The sequence below is a fragment of the Rhinoderma darwinii genome, chromosome 1, assembly GCF_050947455.1.
Source record: "Rhinoderma darwinii isolate aRhiDar2 chromosome 1, aRhiDar2.hap1, whole genome shotgun sequence".
In the NCBI taxonomy this organism is placed as follows: domain Eukaryota; kingdom Metazoa; phylum Chordata; class Amphibia; order Anura; family Rhinodermatidae; genus Rhinoderma; species Rhinoderma darwinii.
The window spans coordinates 256,328,574-256,343,749 of record NC_134687.1 but is presented as its reverse complement, the minus strand read 5'-3'; the positions used below and the strand labels follow the sequence as shown (position 1 = coordinate 256,343,749).

Here is a 15,176-nt window from a genome sequence, read left to right as displayed (position 1 = left end):
AAGGATGTCTTTTTCAACCTATATAACTATGTACTTAGGCTTCATTCACATCTGCGCTAGGGCTCTGTTCCGACGTTCCGTCTGAGCTTTCCGTCGGAACGGAGCCCTGACAGACACAAACGTAAACCGTTGACGGATCCGGTGCCAATGGTTTCCGTTTGTCTCCGTTGTGCAAGGGTTCCGTCGTTTTGACGGAATCCAATACCGTAGTCGACTACACTATTGATTCCTACAAAACTACGGAACCCTTGCACAACGGAGACAAACAGAAACCATTGGCACCGGATCCGTCACCAATGGTGATGGAAATGGAAACCAACGGTTTCAGTTTGTGTCTCTCAGCGCTTCGTTCCGACCGCCTAAGTGGTTGTTAACTTACACAAATTAATTGATCTAGAGAGTAATCAAATACATGGACACTGCAACTCACTTTGAAACATTATCACAAGGGTTGCAGAATAAATACCCCTCGTTATACATTTTCTAGTTTGTGATGTTAAATATGATTGGTAAAATACAATCCTGATACCTCAGCACTCCTCCTATAGTATTTCTATTTTAATACATGAAGTTTTAAATACACGTTTATATTATTATCTATTCCTTCCCAGATCATTTTATAATGGGAAATTGCATCTGACCTCAACCCGCAAACCACCACTGACACTCCCAAGCTGTATAGCTATTGTTGGATTATTCTAAGGCCTTATTAGAGAGCCTCTATCACTGTTTATTTTTATGGTCTGATGAAAACACTAGTTCAGCATGGAAACCCGTAGCCTTTTTTTAATAAACCTTTATTATTAAACCAATTTCCTGGACTTGGAATTGTTACCTAACAGCAGCGCAAATCTATGGTTCATTTTTTGCTTTTAAACACTAAACCTCTGTGCCTGGCGGAAACAGTCCCTGTTTTCCGGTTTGGACCTTGGCTGCAACTGACCAATTGGAAGCTTATACATCGCTGACATCAGAGTTGTGCCTGAAATAGCACAACCACTATTGGTGAGTTCATTACTTATCTCACTTTTTAAAAATATCCCTCCATGGGTGATTTGCACCATGCATCTCTTTTTTTCTATTTTTAGATATTTAAAGTATATTTTTGGATGTGTTCCATTGTTTGAACGATATGCAACACTTTTGCAAAAAAAAAAAAAAGGGGCAAAAATATGGGCTATTTATTGTGTCTGCCCAGGGACTAGTGAGCTGGGTGTCCCATATATTTTGTATTTGGTATTGTAGTAAGGGCTTATTTAGACGAACATATAATACGTCCGTGCCACGCGCGTGATTTTCACGCGCATCGCATGGACCTATGTTAGTCAATGGGGCACGAAATGTCCTATATTTCGCAGTTTTTCGCGCTGCACGCACCCATTGAAGTCAATGAGTGCGTGAAAACCGCGCACGGCACACAGACGCACTTCCGTGTGCCACGCGCGATGCGCGCTACAGTGGTCAAAACGATGAATGTTTTGCTGTTTACAAACATAAAAACAGACTGTCATAATGATGGTGGCCGGGCGAAAATCACGCAGCCACGCATCATATACTGCTGACACACGGAGTTGTTATGGACCTTTTACGCGCGCAAAACGCTGCGTTTTTTGCACGCGCAAAACACACACGCTCGCGTGAATCCGACCTTACTCTGAATGCACTCTGTGGTGTAGGTGACCTCACACCATACAGGGAACATACGGAGTCTTTCACAGAGGGCCGGTGAATTATTTGGGCTTCCTCAAATCTGCAGAGATAACTGTGAACAAAATGTAAACAGTGTTTGACTACAAAGTAGCAACGTGACTGTTCTTTCACTCTGCATGGCTACTGTGCTTTCTGCCGTTCAGAAGGAAAATTGCCTGCTATATGGCTGAGCCGCTGTGCACATCTTTTCCGAACTCCCTCTCCTTGCTTGGCTGCTTAAATTCTGCTAGTAATATAGACACTATCTTTAACCTTTGCCTTTCCCTCAATTATATTGTCCCTGATATTGCCCTAATGTCCCGGCGGCCGTTTCGCCAAGCAATTATTCGGCTTCTTCTTTTGCCCTTTTTTTTATTTTAGTATTATTTCTTTCTCACCCCCTTTCTCTAGCATGAGATATCTTAATTGAAGCAATAAAAGTAACCTACAATACCATAACATACATTTTCTGTAGTATGTAAAAGAAAATACTGTTCCACTCAGAATTTCTGTATGTATTTTCTGTATGTAATAAAAGGTAGTATGCAACAAGTTATTACAACGGCAAAAAAACACACACCAAAATCCAGTAGTGCACTTATTGCTGTAACGTATGTATACCTTATTCATAAAGCACAAAGAAAAAGTCTAAAGAAAACAAAATGCCTGCAATCACTTTCTAATCTCTTTAGGCATAGTCCAGGATTTACCTTTATATCAAACAAAATTATTTTCTATCTGTTACCTTTGACACTGATTTTGTGCTCTCCTGTTCCAGGGTGTGTAAACAGCTCCACATGGATGGAAACTTCTCCGACTGAGTCATCCACACCAGATCCTGGAGAACAAAAAAAGTGCAAATAACTAAATCAAAGCCTTTGTATTGAGATACCAGCAATGTCCCTGAGTACAACTGCTGGCAGGGTTGGACTGGCCTCTTAACATGAAGACCATTTTGCAATTTTCTGGTATTTTATTATGAAAATGAACGTACTGGATTTCTAATTTTTCTCCTGCCAGCAGTAATTTATTCTGAGAAATGTATAAATTCTGAGGAATTGTGTTACTATTTTACTTGTAACCCAAGTCCGGCAGTCAATGCTTATGAGATGCTATAAGGCCACTGCAGATTCTCCATGCTTTCCAAGTGCAACATGCAGCTTAATACTATTTTATTTATTATTAATTCAAAAGCATTTGTTGAGATCACCCTCCTAATCCCTTCCCAAAAAAACCTTTTCAATGCTTTTGCTCTGACATACTTGCCAGCATGGTTCCTTTTCTCATCTTCTTACCATTTACCTATGTAGCATATAAACTAAATCTAAGTGCTACCATTAGGCTGGCTTCCCATGTAGCGTTTAAGGTCGAGAACTCTGCACAGCTTTTACGCAGTGTATCCGACTCGTGGGAACCCGGCCTAATAGGGTCTTTTAAATTTAAAAAATTAAAAAATTAAATGATGATATGTTTGTAATGGACTGGGCATTCTGATGCAGTGCATGCTTTTCACAGGCAAAGGGTCATCTTGCTAAGTCTTGCAAGACGATATTACATTCAGTGTGTGTAATAAGGAGCACAAGAACGTGCCATAAGGTGTTACCACCTGAAGAGTTAACACTTCAGTCCCACTTAGATAGGTCAACACTACGACAGAACTGGCTGTCTGCAGACTGTGGCCAAGTCAATTTAACTTAAAAATTAAGCATTTATACCTTATGGCCTAAGCCAAGTTCTTAAATCAATGCAAGGAGATGTCCACAAACAGTTGCATGGTTTAAAATGCATTGTTTTTTCCATTTAGAGAAAATATCACAAATGTAGTAGACAACAATTTCCTACTCCAAAATAGGAACATGATGGGGTTTTGTCTATTTTGACAAGTGGGACTGGAGTTTCTCCATGCTTCCCCCTAGTATTACTCATCAGCTGGAAAAGTAGCTCTAGCTGCAGTAGAATTGAGTAAACTAACACACTAGCTGGCAGAGCAGGAAAGGACATGCTTCCAAAAGCCTTTGCACCAATGACATACCCTTTTCTGGATAAATCTCTTCACTAAGTGTAAACCTAATACCTTTTCCATCATGGACTGGGGTATAAAGAAAGGGAAAAAGTAAGAGATGGAGGAGGTGTGAGGATAGAGGTGCAGAGTGATAGGAAGAAAAGAAAGGACAGGTGCTTTACATACTCTGCACAGACCGATTAAGTTCATGATACACAACCATACTGATTGATGCTTATAACCCCTTACTGGCTTTCCATTGTGGAAAATTGATATAGGAATGTTTTTTTTTTCATTTTATGATTAATTAAAATATACTTACATACTTATACTCCCAAAACATAATCTGTATATGACATAGGTAAACACCCCATCGCACACATGAGCACATGTTAAGGCTGTGACTAGTCAGATATTTAACCCCTTCTCGACCACCCACCGTCTTTTGACGGCAGGCGTTGTGGGTCTCTAGTCTACAGTGTCATCTTTTGGCATCGCTGAAGAAAAGGCATATGATCGCTCCTGTGAGTGCTCATCCTCTAGGCAGGAGCTGTAACTAACAGCTCCTGAAAAATTGCAACCCCAGCTTTTTAACGCTTTAATAGCCGCGATCCATGACTGCAGCATTATCAAAGGGGACTTTCCTCCTTGGGTTTCCGGTGACGCAATCAACGACTTGGGGAACCAGCCCCGGGGTCCTATGTCTGCTCAGTAAGGCCCCATACACATGAGCGTATTTTTCATCCGTAATTACGGACCCATTCATTGGCCGCGGACAACTTTCCATATTTTTACGGATGGGTGTCCGTGCTGAAAAAATTATAGAACCTGTCCTGTTCTTGTCTGTAATTACCGCACGGACTGTCCCATAGAAGCCTATGGGTGCTTCCGTAAATACGGACGGCTACGGATGTGCATCCGTAAACTGTCCCTATGTAACATACAAGAGTAGGCTAATACATTATAAGATAAAAAAATATATTGTAAATAAAGTTATCCCTTTATGGGATTAAAAAAAAAAGTAACAAAAAAAAAAGTCACAAAAAAATAAATGATTTTGCATAAAATATATTTTATTTCCCATACATTACATAAAAACAAAAAAAATACACATATTAGGTATCTAAACGGCTGTAATAACCTTAAAAAAAATTGAATAGGTTATTTAGCGTGAAACATTAACAGGATAAAAAAATAAACTAAAATCGCTTTATCCTATATTTACGCCGCAAAAATAAATGATATAACTTACAAAGTAAATTTTTTCTACCCCCAAACCACGCAGAATAAAAAATACATTCTCTCCTGCATAAAACAAGGCCTCATATAGTCACGTCAATTAAAAAATAAAACAGTTATAGCTACTGCAAGGCAAAGAGGCAAAGACTGAAAAATGTAGCTTGTTGTTAAAGGGGTTGTCCGAGATTTAATGACTTTGTGTTAATGCTTGGAATTTATAAATGTAAATACATTTGTAATAAACGTACATTTTCCAAAGTGGACCCGTTTCTAGATCCTGCCGTGGGGAAGTTGATGGGTGACGTCACTCTCTGCTCTGGTTCTGGCCGCTTAGTTGATCTTGAATTATTTTCCGGGTATACGACATGTCACTTGTGACGTGGTGTATATCGGCTTGTTCTGTTGTAACGTGCATGTGCGGCCCCCGCTGTTATCTCGAGAACAGCAGGGACCGCGAGAACAGCAGTGACAGCGCATGCGCGTTACGGGCTGTGAAGCAGAACAACCCGATATACACCATGTCACAAGTGACGTGTCGTATACCCGGCAAAGAATTCAAGATCAACAAAGCGGACAGAGCCAATGCAGAGAGTGACATCCCCCGTCAAGTTCCCCACGGCAGGATCTGGAAACGGGACCACTTTGGAAAATGTAAGTATATTACAAATGTATTTACATTTATAAATTACAAGCATTTACACAAAGTCATTAAATCTCGGACAACCCCTTTAAGGCTTTTTCAGTCTCTGTTATCTGAAGGACCTTCTATATATTTTTGTTGTGAAATACATGTTTAATGAGCGCAACTATCCACCCAAGACAGAGTAAAATCAGGTATTACATGAAGTTATGTTCAATTTCCCACTCTCCCTATGTCATGCTCACAGATGTCCAAAAAGTAAAGCTCGAGGCTGCTGCATTTGAGATTATTGCAACAGTGGACTTGCTGTCCCTAAACTGAAAGAGCAAACAAAATAAAAGATCTAAGGAGTAAATTGAAAGAAAGTCAATTGTTTACCCATGCTTATCTATGAGAGCATTTATTTTACAGCAAGTTTACTTAGGCCTCATGCACACGACCGTAGCTGTGTGCGCGGCCCGTGATTGCGGCACGAACGGCCGCGGAGTTTCATTGATTTAAATTAGCCTTTTTACGGTTCAGGCTCCCGGCCAGTGCACGGACCATGGAAACCACGGTTGTGTGCATGGGCCCATAGCAATGAATGGGTCCGCAATTCACCCGCAGATTTTCGGAGGAATTGCGGACGCAAAAACACATTCGTGTGCATGAGGCCTTACTAATAATGACAAGTGATAACTGAACAGATCTAATTTTTACAGGAATATATAATTTCCAAAGTACCCTTCGACAGCTGACTGCTGACTGATTTGACTTTTTAAAGAGAATGTATCAGAAAATGACAGATTTTTATTATAAACATTTTTTATTTTTTTTTGTGTGTTTTTTTATCTGACTATACATATATAAAAAAATAAACTATTCCAGTTTTCACACTGGTCGCTAGAGCAATCACAATATGCTAATATTTCCTGTTTCCGTAGCTCACGAGTCCGTTTAGCCTGTAGACTGGGACAGGGTCAGCAGAGGGTGGGGGATTAAATGACAGCTCTATTGTACCGATGAAGACCTAGATAAGGCAAGATAGTAAAGGGGGTTTTACACTGGGCGATTATCGGGCAGATAAGCATTCATAGAACGCTCGTTCCCGATAATTGCCCTGTGTAAACAGGGCAGCGATCAGCAGATGAACGAGCTCGATCATCTGCTGGTCGTATAGTTTAAAAAAAGTTGAATATTATCGTTGTCGGCAGCACATCTCCCTGTGTAAACAGGGAGGTGCGCTGCCAACATGATAATAACGTATGGGGACGAGCGATAGGAGTAACAACCGCTTGTCCCCATCCATAGCTCCGTGTGACAGGTGCAAACGAGCACCGATCAACCATGTCTTGTTAATCGGTGCTCGCTGCACCAGACGATTATCATCCGGTGTAATAGGGCCTTTACACTATGTACACAAATAAGGCTTTTTAAGCGCTTCCCTCCGTGGCCATTTTTAGATTTTCATTTTCGGTCCTCCGCCCCACCTTCCAAAAGCCATAACTTTAGTCGATAAAGCCGTATAAGGGCTTGAGTTTTGCGGGACGAGTTGTCGTTTTTTTTGGCACCATTTATTGCACCATATAATATAGTAGGAAACTGTAAAAATAAAGATTCCTCTATGTTTTTGGAGGGGTTCATTTTTAAAACATTTACTGTCCGGTAAAAACGGCACGTTAACTTTATTTTAGTTTATTATTTTTTACGGCGTTCACCAAGCGGGCTAAATAATGTTATCTTTTTATAGTTCTGACTTTAACGGACTCTGCAATGCCAGTTATGTAAAAAAAAAAATGATTGCTTTTTTGGGAAAATATGAAAAGGGGATTATTTGAACTTTTAATATTTAATTTTTTTATTAAAATAAAATAAATATATATATATAAAAAGTTATTTAATGGTTTTTAACTTTTTTTTACTAGCCCCCCTAGGGAACATGAACCAGTGATCATTGGATTGCTTACACAATATACTACAAAACTAATGTATTACAGTATACCGTGTTTCTCACAGGCACCTATTAAGCCCTGCCTCCAGCAGGACATAATAGGTGTACAAAGATGGCAGACCTTTCTGCCATGATGACCATCGGCACCCTGCGATTGTGAAGAAGGGGGGGCGCAATGGCATGTCAGAGGGGGCAGCCACAATCATTCTAACGGCTTAGATCACCGCGGTTGCTATTGACTGCGGCATCTAAGGGGTTAAACAGGATCGCACTCTAACGTTACACTGTGTTACAAGGTGTTGACTGTAAGATACTCCACCCTCCTCCAATCGACCTCCGCCTTGTATATACGGCGAATGTTGGGAAGGGGTTAAGCATCTCCCCTGTCACTCCCTGGTCTATGGGGGAGGGGGCTATAGTCTATTGCTTCCTGGAGACTATACGAACACATACCTACTTCTTTGTCTATACAGACAATCGAGGAAGGAAGTCTGTGTTTCCAATATGGATGCCCCTAAAATGAATAGCTACAACATTTTAAAGAAAATAAAAAACATTATTTCTCTTCAACAGATTACTTATTAATGAAACTAAAATTAAATATATGAGACATTCCCTTGAAGTTTAATCACATGGATCTGTGTTCAGCAAACAAAAAGCAGCTACCACCTCGGTCTATGTGAGTACTATATCACACCTTCAAATATATATGCCAAATGACGAATAGATGGGGATAAAATATCTCACCCTGAGCAGATTGCGTTTGGACGAAGGTTTTGATGAGTGTATCCGTAGCTTGTGTATAAAGCGACAGTGCATAGCGTAGAGACTGTAGGTCAGGACTTTTCTCCAGGAAAGTCTTTTTGAGACCAACACCTCCAGCATGGAAATATTGCTGTAAAATAAGACCAGCTAAATTAGCACAGTATAGGGCAGCACCCTTATATCACTCTTGCCATCTCAAGTCTAGTAACTCTGATATAGTGCATTCACAGCTACACAATACAATACAATAAAATACAATACAATATAGTACAATGCAATGTAAAAAAAAAGACATGTCTAAAGATTTATGAGATGTAACCCATAGCCATAGCTCTAACTATGAACTTGTGAAATACAATTACCTTAATAGTATCCAGTGCAAGCTCCACTACAGCGCATTGCTTTGGGGTCAAACTCTTTGCTTCCTCTCTTACCATGTGATCCTTGAGAAGAAAAGAAAAGAACATGGAAGAAAAGAAGTTTAATAATGTATCAACTGTATATTACAAGCCAGATATTAAACTGAGGAGATGTAAACTAGTTTAAAGGGAACCTGTCATATTGAATTTGCTGTTCAATCTACGGACAGCATGTTATAGAACAGGAGGAGCTGTGAAGTGGGATATATAGTTTTGTGTCAAAAGATTCAGGATAACCTATAATTAATTTATATAAATTCCTGCTCCCGGTGACATTAAAGAGGTTATACTGAGCCCCTGGTTCCTACTCATTGCTCGATCGCAATGAGGAGGAGTTTTAATGGAGCAGCGGTTGAGCGCTGCTGCTCCATTGTACATGGGACTGACAAGGATAGCCAAGTACAGCGCGCGGCTGTTTACATCAGTCCTACAGACATTAAATGGAGCGGCATGGGGCATTCTCGACCACTGCTCCATTCAAACTCCTCACTGCAGTAGTGCAGTGAAGAAGAACGGGGGGTTTGGGACCACCATTCTAGTGGTCGTGGGGGTCCCAACAATAAGGCCTCCAGGGATCAGACATTTATCACCTATCCTGTGGATAGGTGATAAATGTGCTTCGTGGGATAACCCTTATAAGGCCACAGGGAGCAAGGATTAAAATTTATTAATTACAGGTTAGCTGGAATCTTTTGATACAGAAATATATATTATTCTTCTCAGCTCCTACAGTTTTATAATATGATGCTTAACGTAACCGCTACCTTTAAAGGGAAAAAATTTGATTACTGAAAAAATAATTTTATTCTTGAATCTCTACCTTGAGTTTGGAAAGTTGGCCCAACTCTTTAGCAGCATTAATGATGAGATGAGTCCCCTATTGAGAAACAAGAACCACCAGAATGGTTACACATAGAATGATCTGGAATAAGAAATAAATGCTAGCAAATGTTAGAGAGTATAGAATAATTATATCCATGTACAACATTCCGTGTAGCCTCTGTTCTTCTTCCTCGATTTACTCTAATGTTCTGGCATAAATGAGTGTATGGGGAATGCCCTGTCTTAATTTTTTATAATAAAGTTCTAATAGAAAAGGAAGTACCATACTTTTTTTTCTGTACGTGGGGATGAATTCCCAAATATTATACTATTATCCCATGCTAACTTGGCCTTTTTGAAATATTTTTTTCCCTGAATGTCTGGAGTTCAATAGAGATCTACTCAGCCATTTGTTTCCACAGAGCAATAAGAGTAATATAGCCTATAATTATATTTTTACTCAGCAACCATATTGTATATTTATAACAAAACTATTATATTTCGTATATTTACAGGGTCAACATTTGTTTAAAACAAGTCTTCTAAATTCTAGTTTTCTACTGTGTCATACCCACTTTTCACCTCTCCGGACATGTCTGTTTTGGTAACCACTTGCATTCCCCATAAAATAATAATTCTGATGCACCTTTTCTTAGAACCCTGCATTCTGCCATTCTGGGAAATGTACGAATAATTGAAAACTGGACATTACCATTTGCCTAGTCATTGGGTTATGTCTCTGCACAGTCTGACACTGTCAACACTGACTGGATAGTGTCAGACTGTGTAGTGAGACACACACTCTGTTGACAAGGGAAATGCTAACACCCAGTTGTCAATTTATTCAGACCTTTTCAGGAGGAATAACAGTAATGGCACAATGAAGGGTGCTACAAAAAACATCCTCCAAAATTATTTAAGTAAAAAAAAACTTTCATGTCAGGAGGTCTGACAGGTCCTGTTTAAGCCTCCTAATTGTGTATTAGCTGGAAATGTGAAAAAAAACATTTTTGCACGAAAATACACAAGATAAAAATAGCTCTTGAGCAATAATTCTATCTCTGACTGAATTGATCCATTTATGGCATATTTCATGAATGTCTATGAATAATCCCTTGTATAAAAGACATTTGTTCATGAAAGGTTAAAAAAAACTCAATGCACTGATCGGTAGCAGTGGATGATGTATATTCAGCGTCAGACTTACCTACCAGAGGACCAGAGGGTCCTCTGGTAGGCCGAGGCACCAAGCTGCTTCTCTCTGGAAGCGAAGCAGAGAGACATTGGCTCCCTGGCCTGTCCCTTACTTTTGTAGGCCACAGGTTGTTTACAGTCCTGTAGCCTACTAGACATCGTAGAGGACGTCGGTATCCTGACACAGGCAACATGATGATGTCAATGCGCCAGGCCATGAACAGCAACCAAAGGATCGATCCTCCCATCGTGAGACCGGGGTCTGGTGAGTTTTTTTTTTTTTTTTTAAATCAGCGCAATAGGGAACCAAACTTTGAGGGGGAAAAAGTGGCCTAACTATATATCGGCAGCACAAAGGGGGCCTAAATTCTGTATAGGAACACAAAGGGGGCCTAAATACTATAGGAGGTGGCACAAAGTGGACCTATATACTGTATGGAGGAAAAAAGGGGGGCCTAAGTACTATATAGGGGGCACATAGGGGGGCCTAACTACTATATGAGGGGGCACAAAGGGGCCTAACTACTATAGGGCTGCAAAGGGGACCTAACTACTAAAGGGGGCACAAAGAGGGCCTAACTATATGGGGGCACATAGGGGGCCTAACTACTACATGGGGCACAAAGGGAACTTAACTATTACATGGGGGCACAAAGGGAACCTATTCTATGGGGACACAAAGGGTGACCTAACTGCTATATGGAGGCACAAAGAGGGACTAACAACTATATGGGGGGCACAAAAAGGGCCTAACGTCTATATAGGGGTACAAAGGAGGCCTAACTGCTATAGGGGCATAAATAGTGCCTAACTACTATATGGAGGCACATAGGGGGGGGCCTAACTACTATAAAGGGGCACAAAATGGGGGCCTAACTACTAAATGGGGGCACAAAGAGAACCTAACTGCTATGTGGAGGCACAAAGGGGAACTACTATATAGGGGCAAAAACAGGGCCTAAATACTTTATAGGGGCACAAAATAGCATAAATACTATATAGGGGTACAAAGGGGCCTAACTACTATAACGGGGGCACAGGGGGCCTAACTACTATATGGGGACACAAAGGGGGACCTAACTGCTATATGGAGGCACAAAGAGGGACTAACAACTATATGGGGGGCACAAAAAGGGCCTAACGTCTATATAGGGGTACAAAGGAGGCCTAACTGCTATAGGGGCATAAATAGTGCCTAACTACTATATGGAGGCACATAGGGGGGCCTAACTACTATAAAGGGGCACAAAACGGGGGCCTAACTACTAAATGGGGGCACAAAGGGGACCTAACTGCTATGTGGAGGCACAAAGGGGAACTGCTATATAGGGGCACAAACAGGGCCTAAATACTTTACAGGGGCACAAAAAGGGCATAAATACTATATAGGGGTACAAAGGGGCCTAACTACTATAAGGGGGGCACAGGGGGCCTAACTACTATATGGGGGCACAAAGGGGACCTAACTGCTATGTGGAGGCACAAAGGGGAACTACTATATAGGGGCACAAACAGGGCCTAAATACTTTATAGGGGCACAAAAAGGGCATAAATACTATATAGGGGTACAAAGGGGCCTAACTACTATAAGGGGGGCACAGGGGGCCTAACTACTATATGGGGGCACATAGGGGTCCTAACTACTATAGGGAGGCACAAAGGGGTCCTAACTATTACATGTGTACACAAAGGGGCAGGGGGCATGTGCCCCCCGGGCCAGTCCCCAGTAAAAGTTTAGGGCCACGGCTGCCAGTTGCTGCAGTGGCGGAACTACCACTATAGGGCCCGAGTCATGAGAACATTTATGGGCCCCCTCATGACGCAGACACAATTGAATACTATGGCGGAGAGGCTCCCTGCTCCGCCACTTCGTGGCTACAGGCCACGTTAGATGACGTCACTGGATCAGGCCAGCCTACGCAAGGGTCTCGTCTTGGCGTCTCGAGGCTGTGGAGCAGCTCTGTCTGTCTATCTACAAGAGGGGGGCTGTGTGGCACTATCTACAAGGGGGGGCTGTGTGGCACTATCTACAAGGAAGTAGTGGCACTATCTACAAAGGAAGGCTGTGTGGCACTATCTGCAGGGGGCTGTGTGGCACTTTCTACAAGGGGAGGCTGTGTGGCACTATCTACAAGGGGGGTTGTGTGGCACTATCTACAAGGGGGACTATGTGGCACCATCTACAAGGGGACAGTGTGTGGCAACATCTACAAGGGGGCTGTGTGTGGTACCATCTACAGGGGCTGTGTGTAGCACCATCTACAGGGGGCTTTGTGTGGCACCATTTATAAGCAGGGCTGCGTGTGGTACTATCTACAAGGGGGCTGTGTATGGTGCTATCTACAAGGGGGGCTGTATGGCACTATCTACAAGGGGGGCTGTGTGGCACTATCTACAAGGGGGCTGTGCTTGGCACAATCTACAAGGGGGGCTGTGTGTGGTGCCATCTACAAGGGGGGCTGTGTGGCACTATCTACAAGGGGGGCGGTGTGGCACTATCTACAAGGGGGGCTGTGTGGCTCTATCTACAAGGGGGGATGTGTGTTTGACGATCTACAAGGGGTCTGTGTGTGGCCCGATCTACAAGGGGGCTGTGTGTGGCACTATCTACAGGGGGCTGTGTGGCACCATCTACGAGGGGCTGTGTGTGGCACTATATACAGGGGGCTATGTGTGGCACTATCTACAGGGGGCTGTGTGTGGCCCCATACAGGGCGGATGTAATACTATATACAGGGAGCACTGTGTGGGGCACTCTCTACAGGAGAGGAGGGGTAGATGATCTACCACCAGGGCCCCCTTATTTTATGAGATCCTATTTTATGAGGGCCCTGATCATGAAACAGTATGGGCCCAAAATTTTGTAATGGCAGCCCTGTCCCCAACACTCAATTTGTTAGAACAGGTTTAATATTCATATAATCTGAAGAAATGCATTAATTTAAGGGGTTTCTGGGTTTCTTTTCTTTGTTGATGAATCTTGTATGTGTATGTGTATGAAATACATACCATAGACTTATGTTACTAATTCTTGACTGTTCCACCACTGATGCTTTCCTGGGCTCCCTGATGCTCCTTTATTTACAATCTGGGGTCATGTCTGTTGCTCACAACAATGTCACATCACACTGTGGTAATGTGACAGACAATGTTATGGATGATACACTATGACACTAAGTTATAAAAAAAAATGAAGCATCAGGGATCCAGGAAACCATCAGTGGTGGAACAGCCAAGAATCCGTAATGTTAGTGGATGACTCTGACAGCGTTTCTGATGTTTTCATTTTCTGTTAATACAAGTTTAAAAAAATAAATACAGAAAACCTATTTGTCTTCCGCCAGAGAAAGAGATGACAGAAAATCCAAATGGAAAGCATCACTTCCGTTTGAATTACCATTGATTTCAATGGTAATTCATTTGTTTCAGTTGGATTCTCTTTGCCTTCATTAGCTAGGTTTCTCGTTTTTTTCACGGAAGCAAAAGTGCTGCAGACTGCACTACTTGTACGGTATTAAAGGGGTTTTCCTATCGCCACAGGAAATGCCAAAAATGTCTAATCGTTCTTGCTCAGCTGTTTCTGTAACTCCCATTGGGACCAGAATCTATTAGACATTTTTGCCATTTCGTGTGGATATGTCATAAATGTCTAAGATCGAAAAACCCCTCTAACTTATATGGTCTGCAGATCGCCTGTGTAGGACTTGTATCTACCACTATATAATCACTGTATGTGGGTAATATTGATCTTTGATTTACTACACACATTTTATTACACAATCAAGAGTGATAGTATTATTTCTATATAGCTGAAGCCTGGGCCCCAAGAATTATATCCTCGAGTGGGCCCAAGGTACCCCAGTCCGACACTGTGTATGTTTATCATTGTACATATACTTATACTGGAGAAAAGGACACCAGGACAATACATGCTATTCATCTTTTTATTCAAATTTATTTTATAAGCCTTCAATAGGAGAATTATCCTTTATTTATATCAAATCTGACCTTTTTCCACTAGAATATTATCAACTACAGTTTGGTGTACACAGCTACATTGCACACTATTGACATCACAAATGCAGATAACACGTAACAGGGTACAAGTTTAGGACACATGTCACAAGGGCAGATTGTACAGAAAGACATAGAGAATAGGGAAAAATGCAGAAAGACAGACACACACACACACACAGTGTCCTTACATCTGCATGGTACGGCAGCTTCACCCTGCTCTGGAGAGAGAAGTGTGAGATTAACATATGAGTGTGGGTGTGAAAAGAGAACCACACAAAAACAGCCATTTTATGTCTAAACAAACTGTACATATACAGCACAGCTACATACACACTGCACAAATCAACACCAAATATACATTGCTTAGCTTCTGTATATAAAATATTCAGCATTATTTGGGAAGATACTTGGCTAGGTGAATATAATGTATTTTATCAATACAACTACAGACCACAACTA

The 15,176-nt window shown here is 41.5% G+C and overlaps 1 protein-coding gene across 8 annotated transcripts in view; it reads right to left on the bottom strand.

Annotated features, from left to right (window-relative positions):
- Positions 1 to 15,176, bottom strand: part of UNC13A (unc-13 homolog A) — a 667,493-nt gene that overhangs the window by 44,421 nt on the left and 607,896 nt on the right. For 3 of the 8 annotated variants that reach the window (XM_075863594.1, XM_075863609.1, XM_075863624.1), the window contains 6 exons: positions 14,906 to 14,935; positions 9,505 to 9,561; positions 8,628 to 8,708; positions 8,248 to 8,395; positions 3,722 to 3,778; positions 2,435 to 2,527 (listed from right to left, as the gene is read on the bottom strand). In XM_075863594.1, the coding sequence (XP_075719709.1) occupies positions 2,435 to 2,527; positions 3,722 to 3,778; positions 8,248 to 8,395; positions 8,628 to 8,708; positions 9,505 to 9,561; positions 14,906 to 14,935 (466 nt within the window). The remainder of the gene's footprint in view (positions 1 to 2,434; positions 2,528 to 3,721; positions 3,779 to 8,247; positions 8,396 to 8,627; positions 8,709 to 9,504; positions 9,562 to 14,905; positions 14,936 to 15,176) is intronic. The other 5 variants (XM_075863599.1, XM_075863631.1, XM_075863603.1 and 2 more) reach the window with 3 other exon arrangements.